Source organism: Ranitomeya variabilis, chromosome 3, assembly GCF_051348905.1.
Source record: "Ranitomeya variabilis isolate aRanVar5 chromosome 3, aRanVar5.hap1, whole genome shotgun sequence".
Taxonomy (NCBI): domain Eukaryota; kingdom Metazoa; phylum Chordata; class Amphibia; order Anura; family Dendrobatidae; genus Ranitomeya; species Ranitomeya variabilis.
In genome coordinates, this window is record NC_135234.1 from 168,291,272 (window position 1) to 168,314,793 (window position 23,522).

Genomic DNA, 23,522 nt, shown 5'->3' on the forward strand with positions numbered 1-23,522 from the left:
TCTCAGAATCAGTGGGCTCCCTTGAAGTGTTCCAGGGACAGCGGTCAGAATTGTAAAATATGGCCTGGTCAAGAAGGTGAAAACAGGTTTGGGGGTGAACGGGTTAAATTACTACAAAAACCAGGGGCTCTAGAGAGGTCTGGCTAGAGGATGGGAAAAGAAGCCCCCGCTGGTGAGAGGTGTCACCCACAGCCGGACCCTAGGAGGCGGCTATGGGCAACATCTGATGTTTGCCACAATGTCTCCCCGCCCCCTCACTGGCAGCACGACCCTTCTGGGGTGCACCACCACTGCTGTACAGGAGGCTGCACTCCCCTGCAGCACAGACCTGCTGGTAATCCTCGCGAGATTCGTGTGACGTCCCAGCCTCGGTCTCCATGGAGACCAGACAGCTTTGCTCGGATGAAAGCAGCCCCGTGAGGCGGAGATCGGCGGCAGCGGCGGCCCCGGTGATGCTGGTGTGTGACCGGGCAGCCTCCGGGACCCCTCCTGCCGTGCACTGCCCGGGAGCAGCAGCTGCAGCCCGGCCTCCAGGTGAGAGCAGGATCCGGGGGCGGAGGAACAAGTGGCAGCTTGGGCGGTTGTCATGGCAGCTGTCATTAATGCTGCTTAGAGGAGAGGGCGATCTGCGCGTGCAGGGAAGAGCTGCCCGTGGGTGAGTGGGACCGCGTGGACATGTATACCTGCTGCTGTGTGCTTACAGGAAATGGCCCGGATTCCAGAGTCCATTATTTCTCTGCATTGATAGCCCTCAGATCATAGCAGCTACACACTGATGTGTGGTGTGGAGCACTGGCATAGCGCAGCCCCCCCCCCCCTATATTCCTGAGCCCCCTTCATTACAAAGACCTCTTTGTTAAAGAGCTCCATTTATTTCAGAGCCTTCTATATTACAGAGCCACCTTTATAACAGTATCACCTTTATTGCAGGGCCCCCCTTTATTACAGAGCCTCCATTTATGATAGAACCCCTTTTATTACAGAGCCCCTCTTCACTAAAGTGTTCCCTTTATGATAGAGACCCCTTTATCATAGATCCCCTTTATGATAGAGACCCCTTTATCATAGATCCCCTTTCTTATGGAGCCCCTGTATCATAGATCCCCTTTATTATGGAGCCCCTTGTATTACAGGGCTCCTCTTTATTAAAGTGTCCCTTTATGCTAGAGACCCCTTTATTGTAGAACCCCTTTATTAGAGCCCCCCGTTGTGCACATTTCTTTGGTGATAGTCATGATAGAGGTCAGTTCTCAGCTGGCAGTGTGACTGGTAGTACAGACCTGGCACCGCACGCCCGGACCGCCGGCCAGTATTCTGGGCATGCTCAGGGGGCACTACGTGCTTGTCCTTTCTTCCTCATTCCACGTCCTTTTTTTTCTTATATATGTGAAAATGGTCCTGTGTTTTTTCAGTGTGTTGGATTCAGTGATATATTTTTTTCAGAACCCTCTTTAAGGGCTCACACCCATCACCGTAATAAAGAACGGTCCTATAGTGTTCCCGAGAAGGCGGACGAGTATCGTGCAAGTGGCATGCAATTTTGATGCGAGTACAATCTGATTTAATGACCTAGCATCCAAATAACCTGTGAATGCAGTCCGTACGCAATGCGATTTTAACATGAGCTTTTACATAGAGCAGTTCTCTGTCATTTACACATTGTTTTTCAAGGAAATATTCTTCAATATATATATATTATGTAATGCAGCAGTGTTCACACAGTGCGGGAAAGAGACAGTGACCCGGGTTAGTCGTCGTTTGGCCATTCAGAACAAAAAGGCAAATGTTATCCTGCGGATCACAGCCGGATCGTCCATAACAGTCGGTAACACTCAGTTACCGTGGGCGACTACACCAGCGTAACTCTCGTGGACGTGTGTCAGTGGCGTTGCCTTCTCTGGCCTTCACACAGACCTGTCCTGCACCGAGCTCCCTGCTCAGATGCCTACAAACAGCCCACTGACCACCCAAAGCTAGACGGAAAGTTTTATTGGAGTCGTCAACCAAAAATGTGCCCTCCCCCCATCCCACCAGTGACCTCTTTGGGATGATCCCAAACTATCAAACCTGTAACAGAGTATTCCCGTCCAGTACTTTAATGACATGTCTAAAGGATTTGCCATAATTGTATAGCAGCCGCCATCAGTGGAGTGAACGTTGGAATTACCATAAGAATTGCGCCAACCCTTCCTCTGACAGCGCCGCGCCCAGGCCACGTCTCTGAGATAGATGCAGATGCCATTGGCGGGATCCACATCTGCTGTACATTTATGGCACATCCTGTGGACGCTGTATAAGCTCAGCTCTGCTGCATCCTTACATCACCCATCCCTTCATGCTGAGTCCCATGACTAGTTTTCACGCCATGTTCACATATAGCATAAATCCTGTGTCCTGTCCACACACACAACAATCTGCACTGATTATATTTTTGTTATGTAATTTCTCGTTTACTTGATGAGGATTTTAACAATTTTGTAATGCTTTTGTGTTTGTTTTTTTAGTAGAGAAAGGTTTGATTCCACACTTAAAAACACAAGTGCATTTTTCCAGGCTTCCCATAGAAGCTTATAAAGGAAAAGTGCACAAAAAATGTCCAGCTGAGTGGTGTCTTTAGATGTACAAGTTTTCATGAACTCACATCCAGTTTAAGTCAGCAAAATGTCTGCACCAAACAATGCTGTATGTACACTATGTGGGAACATGGCCTTAGGGTCCATTTAGGCCACAATCACACGTTCAGTATGTGGTCAGTATTTTACCTCAGCATTTGTAAGTCAAAACCAGGAGAGGGACAATCAGAGAAAAAGTGTAAGGCCGGGATCACACATGCGAGAAATACGTCCGAGTCTCGCATGGTAATACCCGGCGTTGCTGCCATCACTCAGGAGCGGAGAGTGTGGCCGCATAGCAATACATGGTGCCGCTCGCTCCTCTCCAGAGAGACGGCGGCAATGCCGAGTATTACCATGCGAGACTCGGACGTATTTCTCGCATGTGTGATTCCGGCCTAATAGAAACACGTCACCACCACTTCTGCATTTATCACCCACTCCTGGTTTTGGCTTACAAGTACTGAGGTAAAAAAAATCACCTCAATATGTGCACATGGCTTAAGCTACATTCCCTTTATGAGTTTTTGGTGAGTTTTTAATGTTGCAGATTTTCTGCCCTATTTCTACACACATTTACCCCTTAATGTCCAATGACGGATATATCCGACATGGGACGTCTCCCAGGTCTGGCTCCGGCGATGAGCCTGCACCTTTTCCAGCACATGACAGCTGATCTGATCAGCTGACATGTGCCCCTAACAGCCGCGGTTGGAATCGCGATCCACCCGCTGCTGTTAACATGTTAAATGCCGCTGTTAATCTCTTGACAAGGGCATTTAATATGCATGCTCCAGAAGCACGTCACTAATCCGGCCCATTGGGGCTTGTGTCTAATGATCGAGGGCCGCCGATGGGTTGGCATGACAACCCAAAGTCGTCAGTGATCCCCGTGGTTTTCATTTCCGGATCGCTGTGAGTGTCGCCCAGCGGCCGGCGCTCATAACAAGTGAGCATTTCTGCTACACAAGGCAGGGCTGAAGCCCTTCTAAGTTTAGCAGAGGCGATCGGATAATCGCAGCTTCTAGTCTCCCATGGAGACTAAGGAAGAAAGTATAAAAAACTGTTTTTAATAATATATTAAAATAATATAAAAGTTCAAATCAACCCCCCCCCCCCATTTGCCGCATTCAAAATAAAAAAAAATTACAAATACACATATTTGGTATTGCTGCGTGCAGAATCACCTGATCTACCAAGCTATAAAGAATTAATCCGATCGGTAAACGTAGTGTAAAAAAAAATCAAAACCCCAGAATTACGTTTTTTTTGGTCGTGGCAACATTGCAATAAAAATGTCAGATCGCCATGCAAAAAATAAACCCTCACCCAGCCACATATCACGAAAAGTTTTTTTTACAAACTTTGTATTTTTTTCATCACTTAAATAAAAAAGAACCTATACATATTTACTATCTGCAAATTCATAGTGACCTGGAGAATCATAATGGCAGGTCAGTTTTTAGTGAACATGGTAAAAAAAAAAACAAAAGAAAAAAGAATTGTGGAATTGCACTTTTTTTGCAATTTCACAGCACGTTGATTTTTTTTTGTCCTGTTTTCCAGTAGACGAGATGTTAAAACCAATTGTGCCGTTCAAAAGTACAACTCTTCCCGCAAAAAACAATCCCTCACATGGCCATATTAATGGACAAATAACAAAGTTATGGCTTTGGGAAGAAGGGGAGCAAAAAATGTAAATGCAAAAATGTACCATATTTTCCGGCGTATAAGACGACCCCCCAACTTTTCCAGTTAAAATATAAAATCTTCTTAAAAGTCGGGGGTCTTCTTATACGCCGTATGTCGTCTTATAGGGCCGGTGACTAATGTGCCTTTTGGGTGGGAGTGGTCCCGATGACGACGAGGGGGCGTCTCACAGGAAAGTGTGAATGGACTATCCCCCATTACCTCATCGTAGCGCTGAAGCGTGGGGTCTCTGCTGGGAGCGGCGGCTCCTCTTTGTGCCGCGTGGGTGCTGTGGGGCGGCGGCTCCTCTTCTGCAGTGTGGGGCCTCTGTGCAGTGGGGCGGCGGCGGCGTATTTTCATGCGGTCAGTCGGGGCTCCTCCGGCATCTTCTTAAAGCCCGGAGGCCCCGCCGGCAGCTCCATTGCTACGATGCGGTGGCCTCCGGGAAAATGGCCGCTAGGGGCGGCGCATGCTCAGATTCAGATCTCGTCCCGAGATCTCGGGGGACGAGATCTGAATCTGAGCAGCGGCCATTTTCCCGGAGGCAGCTCCATTGCTGCGATACGGTGGCCTCCGGGAAAATGGCCGCTGGGGGCGGCGCATGCTCAGATTCAGATCTCGTCCCGAGATCTCGGGAGACGAGATCTGAATCTGAGCAGCGGCCATTTTCCCGGAGGCCACCGCATCATAGCAATGGAGCTGCCAGCGGGGCCTCCGGGCTTTAAGGAGATGCCGGAGGAGCCCCGACTGACTGCATGAAAATACGCCGCCGCCGCCCCACAGCACAGAAGCCCCACACTGCAGAAGAGGAGCCGCCGCCCCACAGCACAGCACCCACGCGGCACAAAGAGCAGCCGCCGCCGCTCCCAGCACAGAGACCCCACGCTGCAGCGCTACGATGAGGTAATGGGGGATACTCCACGCACTTTCCTGTGAGACGCCCCCTCGTCGTCATCAGGACCACTCCCCCCCCCACCACCATATACACCCGGCGTACAAGACGATACCCGGCGTATAAGACGACCCCCGACTTTTAGGAATATTTTCAGGGGTTAAAAAGTCGTCTTATACGCCGGAAAATACGGTAAATACCGCTGGTCCATAAGGGTATGTGCACATGATCAGGAATGGCTCAGGAACTGACGCAGGTGAAATCTGCACCAAATCTGCATCAAATCTGCATCTGAGGTCACTCGCAGATCACCTGTGTTTTGATGTGTTTTCTACATGCGTTTTTGATATGTTTTTTCATTGCATGCATTTTCTTTGTCACTTGAAATAAAGCTAATTGAAAGTTGGCTTCTGGGAAGAAAAAAATGATTTCCTGTTTGCAGATATATGTTCTCACGGTCAGTAAACGCTGCGGGTTTGACTCTGTGTACATCCGCAGCATCCAACCTGCAGCGTCCAGCTGTTACAGCAGCTTACTACGCATGTGTACTAATTTAAATAATGGTGAATCTTGTGTCACAGCCAGAAGTACATGACACAGGAAGTGGAAGAAAGCACAGAGAAAGGTTCCTTATTTTTAATAAATACATAATAATTTTTTAAAAAAATAGCATGGGGTCCCCCTATATATGTTAACCAGCCAGAGTAAAGCAGACTACTGGGACTGGTATTGCAGGCTAGTAAGGATCCAATATCTATGAACCTTTCCAGCCTGATAATACCAGGCCGCAGCAGTCTGCTTACCTTGGATGGTTAGCAAAAATAGTGGGATCCCCTAAAAAAAAAATAGCGTGGGTTCCCCCTTTTATTCTTAACCAGCCAAGGAAAAAGCAGACAGCTGCGGCCTGGTATTCTCAGGCTGGCGAAGCCCAAGGATTTTGGCTCTCACCAGCCTAAAAATAACAGCCCGCAGCCGCCCCACAATTGTCACAAGCATGGATGCGCCAGTTGTGGCACTTTACCCGGCTATTCCTGCAGCGCCCCAGAGTCCTGGTCGTTGCAGTTATGTCGCTCTTCCACCAGGGGGAGTGATATTACGTCTGATGGTACTAAAGGAGTTCACCTTGCCAGGTATCACAAGTCACACACTACATTTCACACTCCAGTCCACCAGGGGGAGCCTTGCTCCTATCTATTAGGGCACTCCTCACAACAGGGTAAAACTGGTGGGTTGGATAGAAAGTTATTCAGATGCTGCCTGGGTCTCGACCCAGAGAGTTCCTGTCAGGCAGACAGGGGGAAAAGGAGGAACATCTGAGCTGCAGACAGAGGGTCCCTGTCAGGGGTGGGATCCTGACAGAGGCCTAGCACGAGACAGAAAGTCACGGAGCTGCGCCTGCCCCACGTGCGGCAGCATCCTAAGAAAGGACAAGAAAGGAATTGTATTGTGGAGAGTGAGAAACGAAGTCACAGCACAAGGAGATAAAACCGGGAGGAGTTCTGCCCCGAGATCGGCAGCCTCCTTCTGAGGCGCATAGCCGGTGGCCGGAACACCGAGGGAGTAATAAACTCTACGCTTTACTTCAGAGACCGGCAGGACAGTCAATTCCAAGTTGGCTGCCCGACCTTAATACCTAAGAAGACACGGTGGCAAATTGTGGGGGTCGGGGCATCTCTAGGGTCCCTACAAACAAGCCCCAGGCTATCCCAGTCATACGGGTTGTCCTATCCATACCATTTGGGGGACAGAGAGGAAGAAATAACATCAAGAACAATTACGAGAGTTGTGAGGACTATCCCATGGTGCTCAGCAGGGAGGTACTACAACACACAGGCGCAAGTAGGAAGGCTACTGATTTCCACCTGGATAAGGGAACTCTGGATGTGCCTTCGGACCGGCCGGACTCTGCCTGCCCTGTGATCAGTGCTCTGGACTGTGGATGCTGAAGCCTTCAGTAAAAGGTAAAGAGACTGCAACCTTTGTGTCCTCGTTATTCATTGCGCCTTACATCGTCCATCATCACCACCTACACATCAGGGAAGCCCTGGGGACATACTTCACCTGTGGGAAGGTATACCATCTAGCTGCCATTCCATCACCCCAGCGGACCCCTAAGCAGTGTCGGTAACCCTGACCGAGTACCACAGGTGGCGTCACGAACACCGTACAAACTACACCTTTAATTGGGCGCCCCTCAAAAGGGCCACGGACCGGGTCGGGCCACCGTGACATACCCCGAACCGAAGGACCCGGTACCGAGTACCCCTTTGCCCTTAACGTGGGGGCACTCCATTCCCACTTGCCCTGTAGTGGTGGCAAGTGGGGTAATATTTGTGAGGTTGAAGTCACCTTTGTATTGTCAAGTAATGACACCTATCCATTACTAATCCTATAGCTACATGGTAAATAAAGACACGTTCAGATTAAAGTATTTTAAATGAAATAATGACACAGAATCCTTTGATAGATCTTAATTAAACCATACTTACTGCATTGCCTATTCCACCGACATCCTCGATCTCCTGTAAGAGAAATAAAATAAAAAAGCAACAATATCCTTACCTGTCCGCCGAGAAGATATACATACTGTGCCATGACGAGTCCAGCTCTGCTACATCTGGATGGCTTTGGCTGAACAGTGGCATTATGCCACCACTCAGCCTGACATCCAAACACAGCGGAGCTGGAAGCTGATGACCGGAGGAGATAACGCGGTCCCCGGCGGTCACGTGCACTGCAATTCTCTCGGTCAGCTGATCCTGAGAACTTGGCTAGTGACTGGAGATTACCCCGTCCCCGGCGGTTACGTGCACGGCAGTTGAGCTGATTGATCTCGAGAGCTGCAGTGTTACCGAACTTTCGGCGGAAACAAGGTACGCTATTATGTAAATTAGTACACATGTGTAAGTAGTTCTTGAAATCCCATCCACTATGCTGTAACATCTGGCCGCTGTGGGTTTGACACTGCAGATGTATGCAGCGTCAAACTTGCAGCGTTTACTGACCGTGGGAACATAGCCTTAGGGATTAAGTTAAATAAGTCACTTGTATTTTTTTTCAAAAAGAGCATAAAAAACTCACCAAAATCTCATCTTGGGAAAGTAGCCAAAGTGGTATGGAAAGTGACCTTAAAAACAAAGTTAGGCCACGTGCACACCATCAGTATTTGATCAGTATTTTACCTCAGAATTTGTAAGCCAAAATCAGATGCGGAACAGAGGAAAAGTATAATAGAAACACGTCGTCACTTCTGTATTTATCACCCACTCCTGGTTTGGCTTACAATTACTGAGGTAAAAAACTCACCAAATACTCAATGTGTGCACGTGGCCTTACATGTACTGACCGGCATCACGATGCAATGCCGATCAGTGAATCTTTACCGATCGGCGGTTGTTTAAATGCTTGTTTACACAGGCAGACTAAAGTAAATGATGCGCACTGAGCGATCTGTAATAGGCTGCCATAGTTCTCAGCAGTGCTAGTTCTGTTTACACAGGACAATGTAATGCCAAGAGCAATGATCTTTTGCGCAGTACAAAAGATAATTTCACCTGATGAACCAGTGTTTTGCTCTTTCAATGTGTGGATGACAGCCTGTTTACACTGCAAGATAATCATGAAACCAGCATTTATAAGAACACTCATTTCCGATTATCTTTCAGGGTGAATGCAGCTTTACTAATCCTTATCTGTGAAGGCTGCATAGTGACAAGATGTTAAGGAGTAACCTCAGCCTTATCACAGCTCTGCTTGTAGGCAGTGCAGGATCCTAGCAGCCCCAGACCATTTTTCACACAGATTAGGGATCAGGAAAAGTCATTATATAGTGGAGTGGGTTAGAGATGGAGAGGAAATATTTTAGATACGGTAATTTCCAGTTCACGTTACACAGAAGTACGGTAATTTATCGGTGAGAATCTGAACAGTCAGTTGGAGAGAAGGCACATCTTCTTGCCAAATAATGTGTCAAGCAAAAGATCCTTCCACTATGTTTCCAGCTGGGAAAACCAATTTTCGCTTTGTTTTTTTTCACCGGAAGCATTTTTTTTCATATTTACGATGTTTCCTTAAGTGGTTTGTAAGCAGTTTTTGATGATGTTATCTTAAGCTTTTTTTGCTGGGAGTTTTTATGTAGCATTCACAAAACGTTCCAAAAGACACCCAGGCGGTTTCTTTTTTGCCTTCACATTCACTTCTATTGTAAAGTATTTGAGTGAGATTCCCAAGGAGTGGACTGCTTCTGGAGTCATTGCTTCAAGAGCCACCACACACAGACGCATCCAGGACATGGGCTACAAGTGTCACATTCCTTGTATCAAGCTACTCATGACAAATAGTTAACCCCAGAAGCGTCTTACCTGGGCCAAGTAGAAAAAGAACTGGACTGTTCCTCAGTGGTCCAAGGTGTTTTCAGATGCAAGTAAATTTTGCATTTCATTTGGAAATCAAGGTCCCAGAGTCTGGAGGAAGAGTGGAGAGGCCACAATCCACTCTGCTTGAAGTCTAGTGTGAAGTTTCTACAATAAGTGATGGTTTGGGGATCCTTGTAAGGCTACTTTCACACTAGCGTCGTTTGGCCTCCGTCGCAATGCGTCGTTTTGGAGAAAAAACGCATCCTGCAAAGTTGCCCGCAGGATGCGTTTTTTCTCCATAGACTTTCATTAGCGATGCATTGCCACACGTCGCATCCGTCGTGCGACGGATGCGTCGTGTTTTGGCGGACCGTCGGCACAAAAAAACGCTACATGTAACTTTTTTTGTGCGTCGTGTCCGCCATTTCCGACCTCGCATGCGCGGCCGGAACTCCGCCCCTCCTCCCCGGACCTTACAATGGGGCAGCGGATGCGTTGAAAAACTGCATCCGCTGCGCCCGTTGTGCGGCGCTTTCAACGCTAGCGTCGTTGCGTCAGCACGTCGCATTGCGACGTGCAGTGCACGACGCTAGTGTGAAAGTAGCCTTATCTGCTGGTGTAGGTCCACTGTGTTTTGTCAAGACCAAAGACAGCACAGCCATCAACCAGGAAATTTTAGAGCACTACATGCTTCCCTCTGCTGACAAGCTTTTTGGAGATGGAAATTTCATTCTCCAGCAGGACTTGGCACCTGTCCATACTGCCAAAAGTACCAATACCTGGTTTAAAAACAACAGTATCATTGTGCTTGATTGGCCAGCAAACTCACCTGACCTTAACCCCATAGAGAATCTATGGGGTATTGTCAAGAGGAAGATGAGAGACACCAGACCCAACAATGCAGACAAGCTGAAGGCTGCTATCAAAGCAACCTGGGCTTCCATAACACCTCAGTAGTGCCACAGGCTGATAGCCCCTATGCCACGCTGCATTGATGCAGTACTTGAATCAAAAGGATCCCCGGCTAAGTATTGAGTGCATTTACTGAACACACATTTCAGTAGGCCAACATTTTGGATTTTAAAATCATTTTTCAAGCTGGTGTTATAAAGTATTCGAATTTACTGAGATAATGACTTTTGGGTTTTCATTGGCTGTAAGCCATAATCATCAACATTAACAGAAATAAACACCTGAAATAGATCATTCTGTTTGTAATGACTCTATATAATATATGAGCTTCACTTTTTGTATTGAAGAACTGAAATAAATTAACTTTTTGATGATATTCTAAGTTAGTGAGAAGCACTTGTAGCTTCCAACAACCAGTATAGGAGCTAGAGCTGAGCCTGATTATTTAACCCCTATGAAAAAAAGTGATCAAAAAGTTGTGTGTAACCAAAATGGTACATACAATGAAAATTACGTCTTCGCCCGCAAAAGAAAAACAAACCATCATACAGCTCCATTGACAAAAAATTATAATTATGGCTTTAAGAATGTAGTGATACAAACCAATTCAATTGATTGATTGATTGATCAATTGATTTGTTTCCATTTATTTTCAGAAAGAGTTGAAAAAGTTTATCAGTAAATCATACGTACCCCCATAATTCTGCAAAAAAAAATGTTATAAAGAAAATTATGGCTTTTTTCAATGAAAAAACATAAACGAAGAAAATCATCAAGCTAGGACGCATCTTCAAGGAATTAAAGTACGGGAAGCAGTGGAGTGCATCAGAGTGGATAGGAGATGTGGTGACTGAATACCAGCTTGTACTCCACACAACTATTGTGGGAGCGTCTTGCCAAATATTTATCCATCAGGCTGCTGGGCAGGATATTCGTTTCTCTCCGTTCTGTTTGCGTGTGGTCTTGTTACCATTCTATGGATAACTGATGGATGTATATTTTTTCGATTCATGTATTTCTAGAAGAACAGCATCGTTTTTTGAAAAAATGAGCAGTAAGGAAGAATCTGATTCTGATGGTGTTGCAGAATATGAAGATGATTTTGAGAAGGACCTTGACTGGTTAATAAATGAAGAGGCAGAGAAGTATGGAGGTTTGCAGGTATTGTTAGCATATAGATGAACCTTCTTTATGAAATCAAACCCATGGCTAGATTAAAATATAGTCATCTATGGTATGTGTCACATTTGTCTATACTCATCGCCTATTGCTAGTACATCAGTTCTGTCTTCCATCCACTTGATGACGGGTGGGCTGCAGGTTCTTCACTCATGGTTGGAATCTCCCATACATTGTATTGGGTAATGTTGCTGCACTCCATGTATTTCTCCATGGCCGTTAACACCCTTTCAGCGACGTAATGACATTTGATCATTGATCACATGTTGTAAAATAATTTTCATATTAAAGTTGGTAAAGGTTACAAAAATCATACATTTCTAATTTTAACATCATGTAATAATACATTTATTCCATATGTTATATCTTATTTAAGAGTGATGAAGTACCCAGCGATTTGAAACTAGACTCAAAAAAATCTATAAATGATGAAACTAAAAAGTCATCAAGCGATGAAAATGAGATTGTTCACAATGAGACAAGTACAAGTAGAAAACCCAAACTTGACCCTGTATCTGAAAGTGAAGGAGAAACAGAAGATGAAGAAGCAAAGCGATACATCGCAGAGAAGATAGAAGAAGCCAACAAGCAATTGGAAATGGAAGCCCTGGATGAAAATCGAGAGAGAAGACTCAAGTTCAAGGAAAATTTGGTTGATCTGGAAGTTCCTCCCTTAGATTTCCCTGATAGTGACAGAACTGAAAGTTTCACAGAAGACGAGGTTGTAGATGGCATATCTCAATTACAAGTAGACGAAGCGCCAGTGCATGGCAGGGAGCATAGTAATATAGATAGTGGCACTGGCGACAAGCCTAAAGATGCAAGAGTATTGGTTGAGAAAGATGGAAAGTTTGAACTCGTAAATTTACAGGACATTGAGAACCAAAGTTATTTACCTCCTATAAGTAACAATAAAGATGACCACAAATCATCATCTCAATCAGATCGATCTGGAGCCTCAGCTAACAGCGATAAGAAAACTCCCAGTATTAGTAACGGGAATGGTTTCATCCCAAAGCCTCCTACTGGCCCTAGAGTCCGACCCAACTCTGCTAACCTGACAAAATTTGTGCATAAAGTAAAGACCCAGCGAAGAGTGCAGTCTGCAAATGTGTCATCCCGTACCACCACGTTCATGCTCTCTTCTGAACAAAAAGAGCTACAGAAACGGATTCTAGAAAGACAAGAGAGACTTAGGAGAGAGGTAAGGAATCCCTGTTTGTACATAGAAAGACAGATATTAGATGGTGTACTGGTGCCCTTCAAACATTTTAGGGACGTACATAGAAATCATGGGGCCCTTAACAAAATTCCTAATTGCCGCCCTCCACTCTCCCCTCAAAAAAACAAAAACAAAATCATTTTTGCGGGTACACATCACATAGGGGCAGTCACAGAAGGGCTTACCTGTCAAGTTTCAACGACAGAGGGAGGGACATTTATTGCGCTTTTACTGAAGCCCTTTAGTGTTGCACACTGTACGATAACACGATGTACGATTTATGGCCTCCATCTAGTATGAAGCCCCCAAAATGCCCCCCACCCACACAGTATGGTATCCCTTTAGTGAGTTGTCCATAGTACCTACATGCACAGTATGATGACCTCACAGTGCACCCACCATAATATAATGCTGCCACAATGCCCTTAACAGAGTATGATGTCCCCACAGTGACTCCCAACACAGTATAATGGCTTTACATCCCTACATCACAGTATAATGCCCCCACACAGTATAAGGCTGCTATAGTACCCCCACACAGTAGGATGCCAGTATAGAGCCCCACACACATTGATTCCACTACAGTGCCCCCAAAACACTTAATGTCCCCGCAGTGACCACTAACACAGTATAATGCACCTCAAAATAGTATAAAGCCTTCCAACACAGTATGCTGTCCCCATAGTTTTCTCACATACAGTATTATCATTCCACAGTCATCCCTACTTAGTATGTTGACCCCCACAGTCCCCCTCACACAGTATTATGCCCACCAATGTCTCCCTCACACAGTATCAAGGCCCCCAGAGCCCTCCACAATGTGATGCCCCCCCACAGTTCACCATACACAATATTATGACCCTCACAGCACTCAAATAAACAGTATGATGCCCTCACACTTTCTCCCCACAAGTACAACAGTAAAAAAAAAACTACTCACCTCTCCCCATCCGCTGGATGCGCTGCTCCGGTCTGTACAGTGTGTGTACTGAGGACCCGCACAGTAGGTACAATCTAGTGGCATCATCTTGCCTGCTGCACAGAAACTCAGATGCCCATGCTGAATGGTGGAACAGGGAGCTGACGACTCCCTGTTCCACTATTGGATTCAACTGCATCTGCATCCCGAGGATGCCGATACCATTGAAATTGGGACACTAGGCAGGGGGGTGCAAGCCCATTCTCATGAAACACCATAACAGCAGCCATGTGGTTTTCTGCGTGCCTACATGTTTTTGAAGGAAGACGTCCCATAGAAGGTAAGTGTCAGTCATGGTGGATAATATCCACATCGAATCAGTAATAAATATGAAGATTTTGCTATGGATTTTCAATAAACTTCTGAATTTCCAGGGATTGAAATCCCACCAATCAAACATAAAAACCATCAATAATTTTTCACTCCTGAAAAAACATTTTTTTATTATTACATCAGTTGCTAGAATTTTAAATTGAGAAATCTGATGTGATCATAACCAATATTTCCTGTGGACCTAGGATGAAGAGCACCGGAAAGAACAGGAAGAACAGAAAAAGAGAGAAAACGAAGCAGCCTTTAAGATGTGGTTACAGAGGAAAAAATCTCAACTCGTTCAAGAAAAGAGAATCCAGCAGGCCAAAGAGATGGAGACGAGCAGCGCTCCAGTGAGTTGTCTGGTTCAGTCTGCATTGTCGCACTTTACAGTAAGGAAGTGAAGTGACACTTTTGTCAAACAGCATTCGTGTGGGTCAGAAAAAATGACAGTATTTAACTTTTTGAGTAATATTAACTGATAATCGTTATTTTGTAGCATAGAACATAACGTATAACAGTGCTATATACATGTAGGTATGTGTGTATATATATACTAGTTATTGAACCCGTTCTACTCCTGGGTGGCGAGCATTTATATTGGTATATGGTCTCCATCCTGGTGTGTGCTGCTTCCATCCTGCGCCCTAATCTTGTCATGTGCTGCTACCATCTTGCCCCCCTTCCTGTCATGTGCAGTCCACATCCTGCACCCCCTTCCTGTCATGTGCAGCCCCCATCCTGTTTTGTGCGCCTCCATCTTGTCATGTGTGCCTATGGCGTCCAGCAGCCGGTTAGCGTCCACCTGCAGTCGCTCGTAGGTGCCGATGAAGTTGTAGGGCACGGCTCAGGGCTGGCACAGCTGGTAGATGGGCATCCAGTGCTCGTTCATCTTCTCCTCGTCCTCGTCCAGCAGGTACCGCAGGAACTCGGAGAAGGTGACGTCGTTCCCCTTGGATGCGGCGGCGGGCGGCTGCTGGCTTTACAGGCGCACGATCTCCAGGCCGAACCGCTGCTGGTACTCCTTGATCTCCCCGAACTTGTTCCTGTAGGCGGACAGCAGCCACTCCAGGGGCTCCCGCACGAACAGGAACTTGTAGGGTATGTGCACACGTTGCGGTTTTGCCTGCGGATTTTTCCGCACTGAATCCGCTTCTCTTGGCAGAAAATGCAGGTAAAAATCCGCGTGTTTTTGGTGCGTTTTTTTGTGCGGATATGATGCGTTTTTTGATGCATTTTCGAAAGCTAAATAAAGATCTATTATAGATTTGTGATGTAATTTCTTGTCCAACCTCCTCTTTTACATTTGTAAAACCCACACTCCATTACACATAGATAGACAGATAGATAGATAGATAGATAGATAGATAGATAGATAGATAGATAGATAGATAGATAGATAGATATGGGATAGATAGATCTATAGATAATATCTATCGATCTATGTAAAACAAATCAAGGCAGCAAAGATTGAGACAGAGAGACTCATTGCCAGAGAGAGTAAAAATAATACCAAAATATTCTTTAACTACGTAAATAGTAAGAAACTAAAAAATGATAGTGTTGGCCCCCTAAAAAATAGTCTGGGTGAAATGGTGGATGAGGATGAGGAAAAAGCCAATATGCTAAATGACTTTTTTTCATCAGTGTTTACACAAGAAAATCCCATAGCAGACAAAATGACTAGTGATAAAAATTCCCCATTAAATGTCACCTGCTTAACCCAGCAGGAAGTACGGCAGCGTCTAAAATTGACAAATCTCCGGGCCCAGATGGGATACACCCCGAGTTTTGCAGGAACTAAGTACAGTCATTGATAGACCATTATTTTTAATCTTTAAAGACTCCATAATAACAGGGTCTGTACCACAGGACTGGCGTATAGCAAATGTGGTGCCAATATTCAAAAAGGGGACAAAAACTGAACTTGGAAATTATAGGCCAGTAAGCTTAACCTCTACTGTGGGTAAAATCCTGGAGGGCATTTTAAGGGATGCTATGCTGGAGTATCTGAAGAGGAATAACCTCATGACCCAGTATCAGCACGGGTTTACTAGGGACCGTTCATGTCAGACTAATCTGATCAGTTTCTATGTATAGGTAAGTTCCGGACTGGACCAAGGGAACGCAGTGGACATAGTGTATATGGACTTTTCAAAAGCTTTTGATACAGTGCCACACAAAAGGTTGATACATAAAATGAGAATAACGGGGATAGGGGAAAATGTGTAAGTGGGTTAAGAGCTGGCTCAGGGATAGGAAACAAAGGGTGGTTATTAATGGAGCACACTCGGACTGGGTCGTGGTTAGCTGTGGGGTACCACAGGGGTCAGCATTGGGCCCTCTTCTTTTTAACATATTTATTAATGACCTTGTAGGGGGCATTCAGAGCAGAATTTCAATATTTGCAGATGACACTAAACTCTGCAGGGTAATCAAAACAGAGGAGGACAATTTTATATTACAGGATGATTTATGTAAACTAGAAGCTTGGGCTGATAAATGGCAAATGAGCTTTAATGGGGATAAATGTAAGGTCATGCACTTGGGTAGAAGTAATAAAATGTATAACTATGTGCTTAATTCTAAAACTCTGGGCAAAACCGTCACTGAAAAAGACCTGGGTGTATGGGTGGATGACAGACTCATATTCAGTGGCCAGTGTCAGGCAGCTGCTATAAAGGCAAATAAAATAATGGGATACATTAAAAGAGGCATAGATGCTCATGAGGAGAACATAATTTTACCTCTATACAAGTCACTAGTTCGACCACACTTAGAATACTGTGTACAGTTCTGGTCTACGGTGTATAAGAAAGACGTAGCTGAACTGGAGCGGGTGCACAGAAGAGCGATCAAGGTTATTAGAGGACTGGGGGGTCTGCAATACCAAGATAGGTTATTACACTTGGGGCTATTTAGTTTGGAAAAACGAAGACTAAGGGGTGATCTTATTTTAATGTATAAATATATGAGGGGACAGTACAAAGACCTTTCTGATGATCTTTTTAATCATAGACCTGAGACAGGGACAAGGGGGCATCCTCTACGTCTGGAGGAAAAAAGGTTTAAGCATAATAACAGACGCGGATTCTTTACTGTAAGAGCAGTGAGACTATGGAACTCTCTGCCGTATGATGTTGTAATGAGTGATTCATTACTTAAATTTAAGAGGGAACTGGATACCTTTCTGGAAAAGTATAATGTTACAGGGTATACACACTAGATTCCTTGATAGGGCGTTGATCCAGGGAACTAGTCTGATTGCCGTATGTGGAGTCGGGAAGGAATTTTTTTCCCCAAAGTGGAGCTTACTATTTGCCACATGGTTTTTTTTTTGCCTTTCTCTGGATCAACATGTTAGGGCATGTTAGGTTAGGCTATGGGTTGAACTAGATGGACTTAAAGTCTTCCTTCAACCTTAATAACTATGTTACTATGTTACTATGTATAGATCTATATATCTATAGATCTATCTATCTATCTCATTTCTTCTATCTATCTATCTATCTATCTATCTATCTATCTATCTATCTATCTATAGGTCTATCTATCTATCTATCATCTATCTATCTATCTATCTATCTATCTATCTATCTATCTATCTATCTATTTCCTTCTATCTATCTATAGATAGATAGTTAGATAGCTAGATATATATGGGATAGATAGATAGATAGATAGAAGGAATGAGATAGATAGAAGGAATGAGCTCCAAGCCGCCCCCAAAATGGCGCATCTGTTCGATGCGCCAATTCCGGCACTTAGCTTCTCTCTTCCCACTGCCCTGTAGAGGTGGCTTATGGGGTAATAAGGGGTTAATGTCACCTTTGTATTGTAAGGTGACATTAAGCCCAGTTAGTAATGCAGAGGCGTCAATAAGACACCTATCCATTACTAATCCTATAATAGTGAAAGAGTTAAAAAAAAGACACAACCAGAAAAAAGTATTTTAATATTCTTAATTTCACCATACTTACAACCACGCTTAATTCCTGCGATGCCCTCGATCACCTGCAAAAATAAATAATAATAAACCAACCGTACACTCAGTGTCCGACGCAGTCCAATTAATTATGAGTGTCCCACGACGATCTCCCGTATAGAGCTGTCACATCAGGAGATGTGACAGCTCTATAGACCTTCAGTGACACACTGACAGGAGACAATGGCTCCTGCAGTGCATCACTGAAGAGGTTACTTTAGTTCATTGTCTCGCTTTATGGCAATGCTGCGTGGGAATTTTCCCACGCAGCTGTGCCACAAGTGACAGTATGAACTATACTGTACTCACAGCGGCGGAGGGATACAGCGCAGAAGGAAACCTTCCGTCATTGTATCCCGGAGCCCCTGGAGAGCGGCCGCATCAGCTGATGTGACAGCTCTCCACGGGAGATCGTCGTGGGACAATCATATTAACTGGATTACGGTGGACACAGGGAGTATATTGTTGGTTTATTATATTAATTTTTTTTCAGGTGAGCGAGGGCTTCGGGAATTAGGTGTAGATGGTAAGTATGAACTATATATGTACTGTATGTGGTTTTTTTTTGGTTTTTTTTACATTCAACACATTAGCCAGATGATAGGACTACTACTGTCCCATCATTGGCTAATGTGTCAATCACTGTCACTGTAGCAGGCATAGCTGGATGGGACTTGTAGTCCCATCGAACGATGCCTGCAGACACACACACTGACACAGCCCGCAGACCCCCCGCACAGCCCCGGAAGACCCTCGGACAGCCTGCAGACCCCTGCACACAGCCCCACCGACCCCGCACACAGCCCCGTCGACTCCGCACACAGCCCCGTAGACCTACACACACAGACACGCAGACCCCGGCCTCACACACAGACACGCAAAGGCACCTCCCACACTCCGCCCACACACTTCCCTCCTCCCGGGCTGCAGCGTTTCTCGCAGGGTGCTCTGTCTACGGAGCAGGGACACGGTGCTGCAGATCGCGGTATGCGTTCAGTGCTTACGTATATTCAATCTCTACCGTGATTTCCTGGGCCACAATACTCATCCCTGGATGTGTAACTCTGTGGGGCCCAGACTGCGCAGGCGCGTCGTGCTTGCACAGTCTATTAAGGCTTCGGACAGAGTGACGCTCCTAGCATTATATTATAGATATATATTATTTATAGTTATATATTTGAGATTAGAAAAAAGGGCCACTCATAGGCTGCGTCTGGTATTGCAGTTCAGCCCATTTACCTGGAAATCTCAAAGATAAAATTACGGTAGTTTTTTGGATAGTAAAAATTGTAACAACCTACTATTGTACTGGTAATTGCTCTTTGTAGCCTTAGGATGAGAGAGATGATTTGATCATAACGTAGTGACATTTGATATATGCGTAGAGAACATTCCAACTTGAATAATCATCTCCACTGCACTCTTAACTCCCCACCTGTCCTCCTCTGCTGACCTGCTCCCCAACCTCAAATCTGTCCTAATAAAGCATAAAACAAGTCGCCCACTCTCCTCCCACCTGCTCTCCCTATCTCTGCTTCTCCTCACTGCTGGTGACATACAGTATCTCCCAACCCTGGACCCCCACAGCTCATACCTCGCATGACTACCCTTCCTATCGCTCCCTATCTAATACGAACTACCGCAATCTTTCCAACATAAAACTCGGGCCCCTGATGCCCACTACACTGCTCCCTCTCTCTGAAGCACTCTGGAATTCCCGCTCAATCTGCAATAAGCTTCATGTGATTCATGACCTTTTTCTCTCTCACAAGCTTGCCTTCCTTGGCCTCACAGAAACATGGCTAACACCCTCTGACACTGCCTCCCCTGCTGCGCTGTGTTACGGCGGCCTCCACTTCACCCACACCCCTCGTCCCGGCAACAGACATGGTGGAGGAGTGGGTCTTCTCCTTTCTTCTAACTGCACCTTTAACCCAATCCCACCTCTACCCTCCCTTATCCTCTCCTCTTTTGAAGTCCACTCTGTCCGTATCTACTCTCCCTCCAACCTCCAAGTGGCTGTCATATACTGACCTCCGGGCCCTGCCACTGCCTTTATTGACCAATTCTCCACCTGGCGTCTTCACTTTTTCTCTATTGACATTCCCACCATCATCATGGGTGACTTCAACATCCCCACTGATACCCCTCAGTCAACAGCCTCCAAACTTCTGTCCCTTACTTCATCTTTTGGACTTACTCAGTGGTCCTCCGCAGCCACCCACACAGACGGACATACCTTAGACCTGGTCTTCACCCGTCTCTGCTCTCTATCTAACTTCAACACCTTCCCTCTCCCCCTATCTGACCACCATCTGCTCACTTTCTCATCCCTGTCCTCCTCACCAGTCACCCATGTCCAGCAACATGCGCACCCCCGCAGAAACCTTGCACACCTAGACTCCCACACACTCTCTGACTCTATCCTACCACTGGCATCCATATCCTCACTCCATGACACAGACAGAGCCAATGCTTTCTACAATGCCACTCTCGCATCAGCTATTGACACGGTCGCCCCTCTCGTTCATGGCAGAGTGCGACGTATCAATAGACAACCCTGGCACAATAACACCACTAGAAAGCTACAGCAACTGTCCAGGGTTGCAGAGCGGCATTGGAAGAAAACACATTCGCAAGACAACTTCACTGCATTCAAACAGGCAACACTCGCTTTTAAATCTGCTCTCACCTCTTCTAAACAGGCCTACTTCACAACCCTCGTATCTTCCCTATCCTACAAACCCAAACAGTTATTCAAAACCTTTAACTCTCTCCTCCGCCCCCCCCCCCCACTGCCCCCTCCAACCTCCCTCATCTCTGCTGAGGACTTTACCACACACTATAAAAATAAGATCGCCCAAATAAGGCAAGTCTTCATTGTTCAACCATCACAACCCCTTTGTATACCAGACCAATGCCCAAACCCCATAACCTCCCTCTCCAAGATCACTGAAGGGGGCTTAATTGTCTCCTCTCCAAATCGCGCCTCACCACCTGTGAGCTTGACCCCATCCCATCCCACCTCCTCCCCAACCTCACCACCACACTTATCTCATCCCTAACCCACCTCTTCAACTTATCACTAACTTCTGGCACCTTCCCTTCTGCTTTTAAACATGGCAGAATCACGCCTATCCTTAAAAAGCCAACTCTCGACCCAACAGCTATGTCCAGCTATCGACCAATATCACTGCTTCAATTCGCTTCCAAAATCCTGGAGCAGCATGTCCACACTGAACTTTACTCCCACCTCTCATCTAACTTGCTCTTTGACAATCTACAATCTGGTTTCCGCCCCCATCACTCAACTGAGACAGCCCTGACAAAAATCACTAATGACCTACTTTAGCCAAAGCTAACGGACAATACTCTGTACTCCCCCTTCTAGACCTGTCCTCTGCTTTTGACATAGTTGACCATTGCCTCCTACTACAGATTCTCTCCTCCTTTGGCACCAAAGACCTCGCCCTATCCTGGATCTCCTCATACCTTTCCAACCGCACATTCAGCGTCTCCCACTCCCATACTACCTCCTCATCCCACCCTCTCTCTGTTGGAGTCCCCCAAGGCTCTGTTCTAGGACCCCTACTCTTCTCAATCTATACACCTGGCCTGGGACAACTCATAAAGTCCCATGGATTCCAGTACTACCTTTATGCTAATGACACTCAGGTCTACCTTTCCGGCCCAGACGTCACCTCTCTGCTGTCCAGAATCCCGGAGTCTCTATCAGCCATATCCTCCTTCTTCTCCTTTGGCTTCCTCAAACTTAATGTGGACAAATCTGAACTCATCATCTTTCCTCCATCTCATAGATCTTCCATACCTGACCTATCTATTGCAATTAACGACATCACGCTTTCCCCCGTACCGGAAGTCCGTTGCCTCGGAGTAACCATTGACTCTGCCTTGTTATCAAACCGCACATCCAAGCTCTTTCCACCTCCTGTCGCCTCCAGCTCAAAAATACCTCCAGAATCCGATCCGTCCTTTCCTCAACCGTCAATCTACTAAAATGCATGTGCATGCCCTCATCATCTCCCGCCTTGACTACTGCAACATCCTTTTCTGTGGCCTCCCTGCTAACACCCTTGTACCTGTCCAGTCCATCCTTAACTCTGCTGCCTGACTAATTCATCTCTCTCCTCGCTACTCCTCCGCTTCCCCCCTCTGCAAATCTCTTCACTGGCTCCCATTCCCTCAGCGTATCCAGTTCAAATTACTAATACTGACCTACAAAGCCATGCATAACCTGTCTCCTCCATATATCTCTGAACTAATCTTCCGATATCTTCCCTCACGTAATCTCCGGTCCTCCCAAGACCTCCTTCTCTCCTCCACACTTATCCGCTCCTCACCTAACCGCCTCCAATACTTCTCCAGAATATCCCCCATCCTCTGGAATTATTTGCCCCAACACATCTGACTATCAACCACATTCGGATCCTTCAGACGGAACCTGAAAACCCACCTCTTGAGGAAAGCCTACAGCCTGCACTGACCCTGCTGCCTCCTCACCACTACCGAAGCTACCGCCTCACCAACACTGGAGCTCCTACAACCCTCAACGTATTGTCTCCATCCCCACCATCCTGTAGAATGTAAGCCCTCAAGGGCAGGGTCGTCACCCCTCTGTATCAGTCTGTAATTGTTAGTTTGCTTACTGTAAGCGATGTCTGTAATTTGTATGTAACCCCTTCTCATGTACAGCACCATGGAAACAATGGTGCTATATAAATAAATAATAATAATACAAAATAATAATAATAATAGGGACAGGTTGTTCAGTACAAAGTCATTTTTTCCTGCATATTTACAAGAAGTGTGGTGATCAAAAAGCGACAATTCTGGAATTTTGATTTAAACTTTTATATGAGATAATTTTAGTATGATTTTAATGATGTCATAGTGCTGTAAGCTCTCCCAATCATAACTAGGCATCCACATACAAGGGAAAAAAGAACACCCCCCCCATTATAGTTTAGAACAGACACTGTGTGAGACATAATGACACAGTCTAATCACCTCACTGCAAAGTGATGATGTGCTGGAGCACATAGCAGACCTGGATATGATTAAATCTCATCTCTGGCATTCAGTGTTGGGCGAGATGCAGTACTGCAGAGTTGAGTCTCATTACAAACACTTCTAGTAGCTCTCCTTTCATGGTGCTGTCAGCTCTACCAATCATAACCAGGCGTCCACATATAAGAGGAAATAGAACCCCCACTATAGCTTAGAACAGGCTCTGTGTGTTTGACATACGGTAATAACACAATCTGCAGCAGCACAAAAGAACTGAGTGTGATTAACAGCTTTCAACACCAGCAGTCAGTATGGCGGAGGAGCAGTACAGCAGAGTTGGTAGCACTACACTTACTT

The 23,522-nt window shown here is 45.7% G+C and overlaps 1 protein-coding gene across 4 annotated transcripts in view; it reads left to right on the forward strand.

Moving 5' to 3' along the window:
- Positions 1 to 363: 363 nt before the first annotated feature.
- CCDC181 (coiled-coil domain containing 181) overlaps positions 364 to 23,522 on the forward strand; it is a 57,123-nt gene continuing 33,964 nt past the window's right edge. The window contains exons 1-5 of one of the 4 annotated variants that reach the window (XM_077294844.1): positions 364 to 534; positions 11,483 to 11,621; positions 12,016 to 12,843; positions 14,359 to 14,505; positions 15,066 to 15,253. In XM_077294844.1, the coding sequence (XP_077150959.1) occupies positions 11,508 to 11,621; positions 12,016 to 12,843; positions 14,359 to 14,505; positions 15,066 to 15,253 (1,277 nt within the window). In that variant the 5' untranslated portion in view covers positions 364 to 534; positions 11,483 to 11,507. Of the gene's footprint in view, positions 535 to 11,482; positions 11,622 to 12,015; positions 12,844 to 14,358; positions 14,545 to 15,065; positions 15,254 to 23,522 lie in introns of all 4 variants that reach the window. The other 3 variants (XM_077294845.1, XM_077294842.1, XM_077294843.1) reach the window with 3 other exon arrangements.